Source organism: Heteronotia binoei, chromosome 12, assembly GCF_032191835.1.
Source record: "Heteronotia binoei isolate CCM8104 ecotype False Entrance Well chromosome 12, APGP_CSIRO_Hbin_v1, whole genome shotgun sequence".
Classification (NCBI taxonomy): Eukaryota; Metazoa; Chordata; class Lepidosauria; order Squamata; family Gekkonidae; genus Heteronotia; species Heteronotia binoei.
The window spans coordinates 58,767,189-58,782,407 of NC_083234.1; the positions used below are offsets into that span (position 1 = coordinate 58,767,189).

Consider the following 15,219-nt stretch of genomic DNA (forward strand, 5'->3'; position numbering starts at 1 on the left):
ATGCACTGTTACCCACTAAGAAATGGTTGTTAATGATAGGGTGTCTTGGTGTTACTGACATGATACCTTTAAGAGGAGGCCCATGTTGTATTTTCTCAATGGTGCTGGAGCTTAGATGGCAGCTACGGCAAACAAGTGTTGAGCAGTGCACAAATAAGGCAAGCAAGCTGGGTTTTTCATGAAACTTTTTCCTCCTTCCCCCACCCTCATTGTTACGGGGGGGGGGGGGAATCAGTGCCGCCCTTGTTGTTACTCCAGTATTTCTGACAGCTATATTTGAAATACTGGGTATTGTATTTTTTTTAAAGATCCTTTTTTGAATTTGTCATCCCCTTTGTCCCAGAATGATCTTTATTAGCAGCAATTTGAAGAAGCCATCTGATCTTTCAATGAGTCAGAAGGAACAATGGCATGCATTTTCATAATCACCGTGAATCGCTGCTTATTTTTTTTTTCCTGGGATAATAACAGCAATTATTAGTTAGAATTCCTCCTGTTTCTGATCCCATTATTTGTTTTCTTTTAAGAGAACAAGTGCTCATTATTCTGGGGAATGTTGTTCTGTTCCAGCTCAGATTCTTTGTCCTCTCGAAACTCATTATATTTAGCGGATGCAGCCTATGGGAATTCATTGGCGTGTTTAAATTTAGGGTAGCGTCGGTAGCCTTTGCTAAAAATATAGCTATTTGGAGAGAGATGAATTGCTGATTTGACAACTGAGGTTGAAGCTGGGGATCTGGTGTGCAAGGAAGAAGGGCAAGCTCATTACAGCACATAATGTGCTTCTGAGGGGAGGGAGTGACAGTGCGCTTTTGGATATCTTTTTTTCCCCCTTGTTAGTAGCTCCTCCAAAGCTTCTGCTGCCTTGTGAAAATAAAATATTGTTAAAATTAAAAATACAGTGCAAACAATTTAGCTGGTGTGTTATCACAGTAGCGCATTTCCTTGTAGGAAACGAGGGGAAAACCAGATTCATCCCAAGAAGCATGATGTTTTTTCAAGATGGACTCCTGGTCTTATCCAGCAGGGAACCTCTTTATCTGTTTCATGTGTAAGAAGCCCAGTGATTGGAGTGCATGTTTTCATCACTGTTGGCTGCCCTGTAGATTGGAGCCACTGGGAAAACCAGTGAGAACGTTTCCCCTGGCCCTGGGTACTGTACAATATAATGTTTCTGCTGCGCTCAGAACTCTGTATGTTTTGTGCAACTTCATGTCCCTATTGTAGTTATAGCAGCTGGAAGTAAACAAGATTATGCATGGAATAGAGAAGGTAGAGAAAGAAGTACTTTTCTCTCTTTCTTACAATACGAGAACTCATGGACATTCAATGAAATTGCTCAGTGGTCAGGTTAAAACTGATAAAAGGAAGTACTTCTTCACCCAAAGGGTGATTAACATGTGGAATTCACTGCCACGGGAGGTGGTGGAAAGTGCAAGCATAGACAGCTTCAAGAAGGGATTGGATAAACATAGGGAGCAGAAGTCCATCAGTGGCTATTAGCCACAGCATATTGTTGGAATTCTTTGTCTGGGGCAGTGATGCTGTGTATTCTTGGTGCTTGGAAGGGGCCATAGTGGGAGGGCTTCTAGTATCCTGGCCCCATTGATGGGCCTCCTGATGGCACCTGGGTTTTTGGTCACTGTGTGACACACAGTGTTGGACTGGATGGACCATTGGCCTGATCCAACATGGCTTCTCTTATGTTCTTATATCTGAGCTAGAAATGCCCGGGGTTCATATATACGTTAGGACTGCTGCATGCTGTAAAATTCCAGCTTCCAGAAAGAAAGAACTGGGCACATGGCAGCAGAGTAGGACTGACTAGTAAAGAACACAGTGGGCAGTTTATCAGGGGAAAGCAGGGATGGTCAGTCTGTGAGCCTCCCACACTGAGGCTAGACTCAGCAGCTTTACAGGACCAGATGAACCTTTGTTGTATGCTTATGTTACCTGATCACTACTGGATTGGATGATGTAGTCGCATACTGCAGCCATCTCTAACGGTGGCACTGAAAAGTAGCAGAGAGATCAAGCTGGTAGTTTCCTCTTTCAGCAAGCTGTCACGATGATCCAGGGAAGGGATCAGGAGGAGTCGGAGGGTGAGAGCACAGACAAGAGGAGGTAGTATTGGGTGAGAAAAACATGCTGAACTCCGGCCATGTGAAATGGATCTTGGTTAAAAACATTCAGTGCCCTCTTGACTTTCAGTGCTTGGAAACAAGAAGCCATGGAATGAGTCCGTCCTCCTTTCTGATATTCGTGTCTCTTCCACCCACCTTCAGTCACTCCCCCCACATAGATATTACCAACAATCTTGCAATGACAGGCCTGATGGAACGTATTCCTGCCAGTGTGTGTTTCCTTCTCTTTGGGATTACAGCATTAATAACAGACTACATTGTGCATCATGCCATTTTTAACTGCAGTCGTTCCAATAAAGGGCATCCACTTAATTATATGCCTGTTTAATTACAGCCCTGTGGAAACTCGTTTGCTTGGGAGAACCCATGTTACGCTGTCAAGCTTATTTGGCATATCTTCTGCTTTTGAGCCACTGTGTTTTTCTATGCTTGGCCTCATGGTTTTGCACCCCTGGAGGAAGTAGCAACAGTAGCAACAGGAACGAACTTCCTTGTTCCAAGGCAGTACTTCTGAATACTGGTTACAGGAGAAAGGCTAATGAGAAGGTGTTGGCCTTTTGCACCCTGCTTTGTGGGCTCTCAAATTAGTCACTGTGAGAAACAAGATGCTGAATCATTGTGTCTGTTCAGCAGAGCTCCTGTGATTGTACATAGACTTTCATAAATCTTCATGCATCTGCTTTGTTCTTTGGCAGAATTCCATCTCAAAATTGTTTCATTTAAACTTGAATTTTACACTGCTTATAAACCAGTACTGTAAATTTTCAAGCATTGATGGTTCAACAAATCTTGAATTTGCTGCCAACCGGATAGCTCCTCTTTAGTTTGAGTAGTTTGAGTAGGTGCTCCAAAACTTGAATTTCACTCACTACACCTAAAGTTCCATTTGAACTCCAAGTCTAGAGTACGTGTAGAATTTTAAAGTGGTCCCCCCCTCCGGCATGTAAATTTGAAGTTCTTATCCAATTTTTTCATGATGAATTTTGGTTTGTAAGCAAAGGGATTCCTTAAAGAGATCTATCCAATAGAAGAAGGAAGGGGACAAGAAGCTGTACATGGCTTATTATTATCCTGTGGCCTTGAGTATAATATAGACAGGAGATCATAAGATTGTCTGGCAGCCAGATGTTCCTAGCTTTTTCAGCATTGTGCACCACTAGGTGGCGAGCTAGACTCCTTTTAAGGCAAGAAACATTTCAGAAGTGGTTGGCCATTGCCTGCCTCTGCGTCATGCCCCAGTTTTCCTTGGATCCAAGATCTGACGAGATTGAGCTAGGCAGGGCTAGCCAAGTCACGGTGCTGTAGATGGTACTGGTGCAAAGTGCAGCCTCTCCCAGGTTTCTCTGCTTAGCTTCAAAGTTATTTTGGAATATTAATGGCAAGAGACAGATGCTTTCCTCACTACATGAGAAGAAGGCTGGCTAGATTAGAGCAAAGGTCACCTAATCCCTACAGCCATTTCTCATGAAGGTCAATCTGGGAACATCTTCCTCCATTTATTTTGTTAGGATTTATAGAGGATTTGAACTCAGGATATTTTGCGCTGAGTGAGAATCTTAAGAGTAGATTAGCAATCCCAAAGGTCTTTCTTTTATTTATTATTGTTTGGTTTTACAGGCCCTGCGGAATTGGGAGAGGTCCCGCAGGGCTCTTATGGCCTCTGGGAGCTTGTTCCATAAGGTTGGTGCTGCCACTGAGAAGGCCCTGGTCCATGTAGAGCTTAGTCTGGCCTCCTCTGGTTTGGGGATGGATAGCAAATTTTGGACTCCTGAATGCAGTGCATTCTGGGGTGTATATGGGGAAAGGCAGTCCCTTAGATAGACAGGTCCTCAGCCCTATAGGGCTTTAAAGGTCAATACCAACACTTTGAAACGGACTCAGTGCACAATAGGCAGCCAGTGCAGCTCTTTTAGCACTGGCTGAATGTGCTCCCATCAAGGGAGCCCCATTATCAACCTTGCCGCAGCATTCTGCACTAGCTCTTAGACTGGGAATATCTGAGTTCAAGCCCCACTCAAGTGTAAAGTTCCCTGGGGAACCTTGGGCCAGTTACTCCTTCACTCTCAGCCTATCCAACCTCACAGAATAAAATGGAAGAGGGAGAAAAACAAAAGTGAGAAGAGCCTGGTTTTGCCCCGGTTCCCAAGGTGATTTAAGCAGTCCTTAGTTGCAAGGGAAGTGAGATGGCCTGTAATCTACTCTTTGGGTACAGCTGGCTGCAAGAAAACTCCGACTGGTGGTGTGAAACTCAGTGCCATTCCTTGTAAAAATTGTTTTATAAGGCCTTAAACTTGCTGCACACCTTATTCTGTTTAAACAGCTGACTGCCTAGTTAACAGTTGCGCTAAAAGCTTGTAAACCATACGGGTCAGAAATTTGTACTTTACCAAAAAAAAGCCCCCACAACACTGAAAACTGAGATTCAAAGAATACTGGCGTAGAGCTGTTGTTCCGTCTTTGAAATAAATGACATGGTAGATGTCTCCCAAATTGATCGCACAAACAAAACAAGTACAGGTGACCCATTATGATGGAAATACCCAGGAGATGAAGGTTCTTTGGGGGGCTAAGGATCACCAGTGAAGCCACATGGCTTGCAGGAAAGGGTAGATGATGCTGAGCTAGATGGAGCAGAGATCTGATTCAGTATTAAAGGAGCTTGCTGTGTTCCAGGCATTCGCTCCATGGGCAGAAAGCTCCAGGTTCAGTCTTTGGCATCTCTAGTTAAAGCATGGCGGGGCGGGGAGGGGGGGGGAAGAGGGCCAGAAATTGGGAGGGGGGTTAAAATAACATATGCAGCACTTACATTACTGCTTTAACCGTAATAAAATTCCTAGTTTATAACTTGTAACTTTATCCTATGTGGCATATTTATGAACTGCCTTCCAGTGCCAGCCTAAGTAGACTAGTGCCCTGCCAAGTCCATTGCAGTTGAAGGACTCAGAAAGACACAACTCTGCCTAGGATTGCATTACAAGAAGTTCTGTGAATATACTCAATACTAGAGAGTGAGAGAGGAGGATCAGCTGCAAATTTGTGTACCCTATGCTGCTTTAACACATGCATCTTAATTTTTTAACACCTGAATGCTGTGGGGTTGAGGGGGGGGGGTGAGTTGAAAATATAGAACAAAAGCTTTGTAGGTAAATAAAATGTAATTTTTGGACAGAAACAGTCTCATACAGCCATAATAGGGCTAGCACCCTTTTTAGATAAAGAGTTAGACTTTATAACATCAAAAGCATTGAGCTCTTCAATAGCATTTAATCACACACATTGCATATTAATTGTGGATGAAATTAGTCACATTTGAACAATTACCCGACCTCTACAGTATGCATAGGAATGATCATCTTCTAATGCAGGGGTTCTCAACCACCGGTCCATGGACCGGTACTGGTCCGTGGCCTAGTAACAACTGGGCCATGGAGCAAGGCTGAGCAGCCCAGGACTAAAGAGGTGGCATGGCCTTGCTCCAACGCTAGCTCCAAGGGCACTATTCTGTCCAAGCCTTGGAGTGAGGCCACACTGCCTCTTTTGTCCACCCAGGTCCTGGGCTGGCAGAAGGGGCAGCGATGCTGTGACCTTAGCCTACCCCTCATTTATAGACCTCCACTGATAAGCTGATTGGCAGGGGTCTTTAAATGGGAGGGGGAGGCAGAAACAGCCCCAGTCTCCCCCCCATTTAAAGACCCCCGTGGGGGGCAGGGATGTGGTATGGGTGGGGGCAGCCTGGGGTGGCAAAACCCCCAGCGCCGTCTCCCCCACTGGTCCATGGAAAAATTGTTTTCCACGAAACTGGTCCCTGGTGTCAAAAAGGTTGGGGGCCACTGCGAGTCTAATGGTTCACTTCATCTTGCATTAAAAAATTTCATACTGCACATTTTGCAAAAAAAACTTGTCCTAATGTTTCACTCATTCTTGTCTCTGTGGAGAACAAGAAACCAAATGGCACACGTTGACTACTGTGTCCAAGTTAACAAATTACCATGGATAAAAGCAATATGAAAATGTAAAAAAAAATTAAAAATCAGAAAAAACTGTTCTTTATTGAGGAAATAAAGCTCAGACGATAATTGGCATCTTTGATTTACTGTAATCATTTGTGTGCCTGATAAGTGTGTATTTTCTCTTTTGTTTCAACAAAACAAATTAATAAAATATCACAAAGTTTTTTTCAAGATGTGGAGAGGTTATCGCTCATCCAAAGTAAACAAAGTTAATTAAGGTTTGATTTAGGGGTGAGAGGATTAGCGCGCACACATGCTTTGCTTGTCTTTATTACTCCATAATTTTTCTCTATGCTGTGTTTTGCTCCTTTTGAATTTCTGTTTAACTTTGAGAATTTCTCCAATTTAATTCTATTATCACAGAATGCCCAAGAAATCAAAATATCAGCACTTTAAAAAAGTTTATTTCATGTTGTGTTGGTGACACATTTCCTCATGTCATTCCTGAATGCTAATGGAATTTGTACTTTTATCCTTAGTAAATATTAAAACTGTGCTTACTCTACAGGGAAAAAAAATCACAGAATGCTCCGGCGCGTAAGGTCAAAAGTTTAGGGGTGCTCCTGTATCCCTTCTTAAATATGGAGGCCCAGGTGGCGGCCACCACCAGATCAGCCTTCTATCATTTATGGCTGATAAGGCAGCTGGTCCCCTACCTAGAACGCAGTAACTTGGCGACAGTGATCCACGCCATGGTCACCTCAAGATTGGATTACTGCAATGCCCTCTACATGGAGCTGCCCTTGTCTCAAGCACAGAAGCTTCAACTAGTGCAGAACACAGCAGCCAGGTTGTTAATGGGTCTTCCTTTACGGGAGCACATTCAACCTGTGCTGAAAGCGCTGCACTGTTTGCCTATCGCATACCAGGTTTGTTTCAAGGTGTTGGTTCTCACCTTTAAGGCCCTATATGGCCAGGGCATACCTTAGGGACCGCCTTTCCCCACATGTTCTCTGGAGAGCACTTCGGTCTGGATCACAAAATCTACTTACAATCCCCGGCCCTAAGGAGGCCAGGCTCATGATAACTAGAGCTAGAGCCTTCCCTGTAGTGGCTGCACACTGGTGGAATGAATTGCCAGAAGAGGTCAGGGCCCTGCGAGAGCTCATACAGTTCCGCAGGGCCTGTAAGACGGCACTCTTCCACTAGGCATTTGTAAACTAGACTGCTGACCACTACAGCTTTTAGGCCACATACAAACCACTCCTTGCAATCCGCTGTACAGGGAATTATAAATCTGAAATTTAAGATCATAGCACCGAAATGTATTTTATGTTTTTATACTATTCTATGTTTTTATGGTTTTATCATCACATTACTATGTCTACTCATGCCTGTGTAAGCCGCCTTGAGCCCGCCTCGGCGGGGAGGGCGGGATATAAATGGAATAAAATAAATAAATAAATTTTTTCACTTCATCTGCATGGTTTCACCCCCCATTAGCAGTATCCATTAATAAAACTTTACAACAAAGCAATCCCGATGTGATTGCACATATAACTGTATCTGTTCTTTCTTCTCCCCCCTGCAGTGTTTTACCATTATGTTTCTGTCCACTATTAAACATCAAAGAGAATCCTGGTACAGTCTTATGTACAGTCACACAAGCCCTGTTCAGACAACCTGTGCAGACAGGCAGAGTGAGTCCATATGTCCTGTCCCACCCTGTGCAATCTCCAAGTTGTCTGCACAGTGCAATTACATGGAGGAAATAGCTTTTTGCATTCCCCCCCCCCCTCCTACAATCAGCAGCACTCAGAAAACGGGGAACGGGACCAAGCGCACTTCTGCCCACATTCCCTCCTCGGTTGGGTCACCTGCACAAAGTTACATAATTTTTTTCCCCTTGTAGTGTTAACTGGGCGTGGCAGATTGGCACCATGTGGGGAAAAGGTGCAAACCTGAAAGCTCCAACAGATTGCATATGTGCCATGGCCTGTACAAAATCCAGAACTAGTCAGTCAAAAATTCTGTTGTGTATAGCCATTTGGCCATTACAATACAGAACAAATCCAGAACAAAAAAAAATGAAGCTATAGACTAGAGAATTCTTAAATGTATTGACTGTACCAAGTAATTTGGAACTCCCAATGTTTGGGGGGAAACTTGGGTGAAGAGCATTTTGGAAACCTCTCTGCTTCAATTCTCAACCTGAATGGGTGGATGAAAGAGTTCTGAAGTTGCCTTTCACTCCAGAGGATGGCAAAATGGGGGCTGGGGTCATTTCCAGCTCACAGGAACTTACCATCCAGCCCTTAAGCTGCATAACAGTTTTTCAGGAGCAGCAGCTCACCAGATTGCAGCATCAGCTTGTGAACCTGTATTACTGGGAAATAGTTCAGCAGCTTCAGGGCAAGTACTCTTAAGAGGAGGGAAATGTGAATGAGGGGCCCACATCTGGGTCTTTGCCTGTTCTTGAGGGCTCTGCATTGTGGACTGGAAGAGCTGGAAACAGGAAGAGCTGGTGTCTTGTTCAGAGGGCTCAAAAGTGAGCAAAGACCCAGTTGGAGCTTTTTGCTGAAAAATTTGCCCACCCTTATTCTGCAGGGTAGTTTCACACCTGGGCATCTGCTTTTATTGATGTCTGTTTCCGGGGGAAAATGTTTTTTGTGATTGTTTTAATAGCTTGTGGTTTTGTATTCTCAAGAGAAACCTGGCAGGTCACCTACACCCTGTTCTGTTACTAGTTTAATAATATTGTTGTCGTCTTTAGAAAAATGTCATTTGTAATGAGTAAATTTTAGACTGCTGTTTCAAAAGCTTCCCCTATTGGGTCTTGGCATTAGGCTTCCACAGAATGAGAAGTTGTGTCTCGTTTGTCTTTTAAAAATATTAGCCACTTATCCATCTTTGAGAAACATCCTCCGTCCTGGATTTTTCTTTCCTTGGGATGATGATCATTTAATACTTCTCCTCCAATGAAAATGTGCTTTCTAAGGAAAATTCAAGCAGTCAGTTTTGTGTGAATTTCCAGGTGCTTCTTCTGTTTTCAGAGTTAGTCATCTCCTGAGCAGGATTGCCCAGGCTAGCCTGATCTCATCAGACCTCAGAAGCTAAGCAGGCTCAGCCCTGGCTAGTTCTTGGATGGGGGACCTCCCAAGGAATACCAGAGGCATGACGCAGAGGAAGGCAGTGGCAAACCACCTCTGAAATGTCTCTTGCCTTAAAAACAAGTTTAGCTCACCACCTAGTGCCGCACAATGTTAAAAAAGCTAGAATTTCTGGCTACCGGACAATCTTAGGATCTCCTGACTATACTGCACACACCGTTATACAATAATTAGCGCTGATAATCTCAGATCAATAATTAGAGTTGATCATCTTATTGTTGTTGTTGCTCTTGTCAATTTATTCAACTTAATGAATTGCCCATCCCAGCTAGTACTGGGTTTGGGGCGATGTACATCAGAGAGATAAAAATACATATAAATCAGTAAAACCAGACGGATCTCTTTAGGGTCAGGGATCACCTGCAGTAGAGCATAATGCCCTTCCAGGGACATAGTGGAGGAGGCGGTCCCATAGATACATGGATCTCAGACCACTCAGGGCCTTAAAGGTCTGGGAACTTATGGGAACTTGCAGACTGGGGTGGTGCAAGAGTTTTCCAAGCCTAAAACTTGGAGGCAATGTGTGTGTGTGTATGTTTAACTTTGCCCTTCTTGTATCCTTGCATCCACATGCTTGGTTGTAGGTAGTGGGGTATGTGGAGCTAGGAGCACAGGGTGCTAGAAATATAACTCCCAGCAAAATAGGGCTACAGCACTAATGGAAATAGCCCCATGGTATTTCTAAATTATTTTTATTTAATTGTCTTGCTTCTCCTTTTCCCTCATGATCGAACCTAAGGTGGCATGCATAGGCTTCCCAGGAGGTCTCAGGCATTGACCAACCCCCAACGTGCTTCATTTTCAGCAAGCTCTGGGGAAGAATCTGTTCCCTCTTTCGTAAGTGCCTAGAATGCACTTGCACTTAGCCATATCTTGCGATCTAGAGAGCAAGGAAGTGTACAGTCCCTTGAAAAGTGTGTTGACATCCATTCAGGCAATGCTGAGCGCCGCTTTCTTCTGTTGTTCCTCTTGTGTGTTATCGCTCTTGCAGGTCATTTAGAAGGCTTCAAGCAAAAGGTCACTGGAAATCAGTCAGCTGGTAATGAGATGTTTAGTGATGATGCCCTCTTTCTGTTTCCTTGTAGCCATGGAAGGCGTGCCTTTTATGATCTCGGAGAAGTTTGCCTGCGCTTCCGAAGGGGTGAGTGAATGCTTGCTGAACTGCATCTCATCTTTGTTCTGAAACTACCCACCTTGTTGCATCTGCTGCCAGGGGGCAAGAATCTGTTCCCTCTTTCATAAGTGCCTAGAATGCGTTGCAGAGACATGCAGATTCAAAATGGATTCAGTGTGTGGGCTCAAGTGACTCTTAAAAGAGGAGATTCATAGATGGTAGCGCCATTGGGAGCTAATAGCTGTGATAGCTAAATAAATTGGGAAGGGCCACAGCTTAGTGGTAGAGTTTCTGCTTAGCATGCAGGAAGTCCCAGGTTTCAATCTCTGGCATCTCCTGCTAAGTATCATGTTGTAGGTAATGTGAAGAACCTCAGACACGGGAGAGCCACTGCCAGTCTTGAGTAGACAATATTGACTTTGATGGACCAGTGGTCTGATTCTCTGTAAGGCAGCTTGTTGTGTATGTGTGTCCTCTTTGTAGGGCTGACCCTGGACTTAGGCAAGGCTAATTTCTGGTGCCCCCCCCCCGCACTGATGTCACCAAGTTATACCCTCAGAATATTGGTGCCCTAGGCAGTCACCTGGTTTGCCTAGTGGCAGGGCCAGCCCTGCCTCTGTGTAAATGATCTTGGCCCAGCTGATCCAGAATTCTGTGTCCAACAGTAGGCAGCCTTGGGAAGCTTACAGGATAAGAAGGCAAAGGCCTTCTCCTATTGTTTCTCCCCAGTACCTGATATGCTAAGGTGTCCTGTCTATTCTCTGTGGCTGTGATCACACACACTAAATAATGCACTTTCAATCCACTTTCAGTGCACTTTCCTACTGTCACACAGTAAAATCCAGCTGGAAAGTGGATTGGAAGTGCAGTGTTCAGAGTGCGTGATCACAGCCTATGTGCTTTGGCAAAGCAGCTCCAGCACTTCCTTATGGATGTGGCTTGGTCTGAACCCGTTGTTAACATTGGCTTTGGCTTTTGCACATAAACAGCAGGTGGAGTAATTAAACTTTGGATGGCACCGTACAACTTCAAATGGCAGATGGGGTTCACTTGTTTGAAGGCTTCTCCATATATATATTTTTTTTAAAAATCACCTGAATATATACAATTAGATTGGCAAGTGAAAGCCTGGTCTTCTTCCTGTTGAGCAAACTTTCTATACATTGATCCCCGCCCCACCCCCCAAGGAAGACTGTACCACAGCAGCCTAAAGTGGTATAGTCCAGAACCAAGTATGGACAAGTACATGTTGTAGTGCGTAGAGCATCAGACAAGGGCTGGGGTGACCTAGGTTCAGATTCCCACTTCTCATGGGGTGACGTCCCATTCCTTGTCTTTCAGCTTTACTCTGTTGCTCAGGATTGTTGTGGCAATAAAACAAGATTCTCAGTGACGTCTTAATTGCTTCCTTCATTTTAGATCCAGTTTATATTTTTATTTATTATTTTATTATGCCATTAAAGGTCTTGAATAAAACAAAATGCACTTTGTACATCTCTCTAAGTGCTTTGGAGAAAGACTGGGATAAAGAAAACATAATAGCGGAGCTGGTTTATCTCCTCATCTTTTTTGGTGAGAACTAGGCCAAACATAAGCGCTGCAAAGCTATCGTTCTTGGAACACATTGAATTTTTTTTTTAAAAACCCAATAATAAAATAATGGTCTCCTTCTCTCTATGTTCACCGGTATTGCTTTCCATCCAAATAAAACCCAAGCTGTGACTCCTCCTGATCCCTATTTCTGGAAGCTGTTTAAATCTTGAAAAATGTCAGCCATTCCACCCATGGAGTGCAAAGTAACTTTAGCTGACCCAACTCTGCTTGGTTGTCATGGCGATGCTGGCCGGCTTCCAGCTGCCACAGAGCGAGAGGCCTCTCTGGCCCTGTTTACCAATTCCACTCTAGGAAGTTGAGAGGTCGTTACGTCCTAATGAGGCAGCAGATGGACCTCTGCTGGAGTCCAGGCAACAGAAATGTGGGTTTCAAGAAAACCTCTTCCATCTTCTCTGTTCCTTTTTCTCCCTCCGGCTTGAGACCTTCATAGGTTCCAATATTTCGCGCTGCAAAGTTGTGCTAAGATTGTTAACTTATTCAGAGACTGAAATGGGCAACGGGTGCATCGCCATCCCAAATAGAGAAGATGATGATGACTCCCAAGAACTGACTAATTTAAGTGATTGGAGTATAGAGTTCCTTTCTCAGAGGTATTGATTGCTATGTTATGGGGCACTGCCGAATTTTGCAGCCCCAGTTTGACATGAAAATCCCATTTCAGTTGCATTTCTCCTTGTGCAAATTGAGCCCATGAGTCTCATTTTCCACACCACTTTCTGTCTCCCACTGCTGGCTTTCTCTCATCAAACTTAATATTTAACGTTATTTTTATGTCAGTGTTGTATGAACAGCATGTAACTTAGAAATGCCGTAAAAAGAAGCGAAACGAAACAGGGACATCAATCATGAAAAGTCTGGCAATGACAGCATGCAAAACCAAAAAAACGAAAAGAAGGAAGGGGGGCATCTTTGTATGTCCCTTGCCCTGACCCATACTTCTGTCCCTCTGTTTTGGCCATTCACATGGCCCTCGTGTCTGTTTCACGAAACTTGGGTTCTCTCTATTCTCATTAGTTGTCACATGGACATAGTTATGTAATTATTTATTCAAACATTTGTATCCTGTCTTTCCGTGCAGCTCAAGAAAGCTTACAATATGCAATTAAAACATCAAAAAAGAATAAAACCCCAAATCCCCCCCCCCCCAGCTAATGAATTCGTACAGGCATTTTATTGCATTTTAAGACATTTTCCACATGCTTCCAAGACTGTTTTGCCCATCCTTGAGAGCCAGCCAACCCTGGGAGGGGCTGTGATACAAAGGTTAAGAACAAAAAAGCCAAAAGGCTGTTACAATCACAATCACACTTCACCAAACCAAAATGTCAAATTATCTCAAAACAATACCAGAAAGTTTTTGTCACCTTATACAATCTATTTCTTATAACCATCATATATTACAATCATGAACGCTCATATTCTCGTATATACCATAGCATTGCTATATATGCCGTATATGAATTGAAAACCTTCTTAATGATAATAATAATCACAACACTGAAACACTGCATTTGCCTTACACCTTATTTCAGTGAAAGGTACAGATTAAGGCTGTCACCTAATCGACCAAGTCTTCGTTGATTAATTTTGTGAGTTTAAAACTTCTGATTAATTGATTAAATTTGTCCAAATCCGTATAGGAATAAAAAACAAGCATTCTGATGCAAAACTTCTGTGTTTATTTGCATGATGCCCGGCAGCGCCATCTTAGAACAGGAATCCTCTCTTGTGGGTGACGGGGAAACCCTTTCCTGAGATAATGCCACTTATTAGCATATTCTGTAGGTACTGGCAGTAAAAACCAACACTTAATCAGTGGCACCTTTTAAGTTTACCAACCCTGCAATATACATTCAGATGGGTAGTTGTTTGAGTCCAGTGGTGCCTGGAAAGAAAGTTTTATTCAAAATGAAGCTTTCATAGCTGTAGAAGTGTGCATGCATGTGAAAGCTTACACCTTGAATAAAACTTTGTTGGTCTTAAGCAGGGCTTTTTTTGTAGCAGGAACTCCTTTGCATATTAGGCCACACCTCCCCTACGTAGCCAATACCCCAAGAGCTTACAGGGCTCTGCTCTAAGCTCCAGGAGGATTGGCTACATCGGTGTGTGTGTATGTGTGTGGCCTAATATACAAAGGAGTTCCTGCTACAAAAAAAGCTTTGGTGTTAAGGTGCCAGTGGACTCGATCTCTGACCTGTAACATACAGGACCAGTTTATATTTCTCTTCCTTGCTAGGTGCCTTTAGGACAGACAGATTTTTGAGTCAAAGGTTTGTGTGCAGCTAGTGTGCTGTAACTAGACAGCCCTGAGGGTTAGAGAGCATAGCTTTCCTGGAGAGTAGCCTTTTGGGGGGGTGTATTTGTCTCCAGGTTCTTTTCCGTTGCCAGGAAGCTGGAATTCCACAGCTGCTAGGCTAAACGCCAGAGGAACTTAAGCCCTGCTAATCCCCTTCTAAGATTCTTTCAGTGCTCTTTCCAACATATGTTCAGCACAGACGGCGTGCCCCCACAACGCATCAAAATGGCAAAGAGGCTTCTAAAATAGAGTTGTAAGGCACTGTTCTTCAAATAGATTTATTAGATTGCTGTCAGTTTTGATGAGACGATAGAAGGGACTCCTTGCAGACTTGCTTACTTACTGTAGCCACTTCCTGAGAAGAAAAGAGCAAGAGTCCAGTAGCACCTTAAAAAACAACATTTGTGGAAGGGTAGGAGCTTTTGTAAGTCACTGCACTTCTAGGGAGCGGTCACTCACAAATGTTCATTCCCTGCCACCGATTTTGTTACCCTGCAAAGGTGCTGGTGGATTCTTGGACCAATTTTGCACTAGGACTTGTTCCGGGTAGAGAGGCCTTTTGCCTCCGGGGCTTCTCTCTATTTTCGCATAAACTGCCTGGAAGCTGCGGGTTGGTGTGCCCCTTTTCCGCAGCAAGCAGAAATCGCTTGTCAGAGGATTTTGCTTGCTGCAGAATAGTGGTGCACCTACTCGCAGCTCTGGGGCAACTTGTGCGAAAATGGAGAGAAGCCCCGGGAGCAAAAGGGCTCTCCACCCGGAACAAGCCTAGTACAAAATCGGTCTTGCTCTTGCTGCAGACAGACTAATGTGATTGTCCACTATCCTATCTCCCGGGGAAGAAAAACTGGTCTGATCCCTCCCACGCCCATTCGTGGCTGTGAGTGAAGCAAGGGGCCACACCAGATCTGCTTTTCCAAAACTGGTCCCAGCT

The 15,219-nt window shown here is 43.9% G+C and overlaps 1 protein-coding gene across 2 annotated transcripts in view; it reads left to right on the forward strand.

The window, feature by feature from the left end:
• The window catches only part of MVB12B (multivesicular body subunit 12B), a 148,913-nt gene that overhangs the window by 110,655 nt on the left and 23,039 nt on the right, over positions 1-15,219 (forward strand). For both annotated transcript variants that reach the window (XM_060251271.1, XM_060251270.1), the window contains exon 8: positions 10,350-10,405. In XM_060251271.1, coding sequence (XP_060107254.1) covers positions 10,350-10,405 — 56 coding nt within the window. The remainder of the gene's footprint in view (positions 1-10,349; positions 10,406-15,219) is intronic.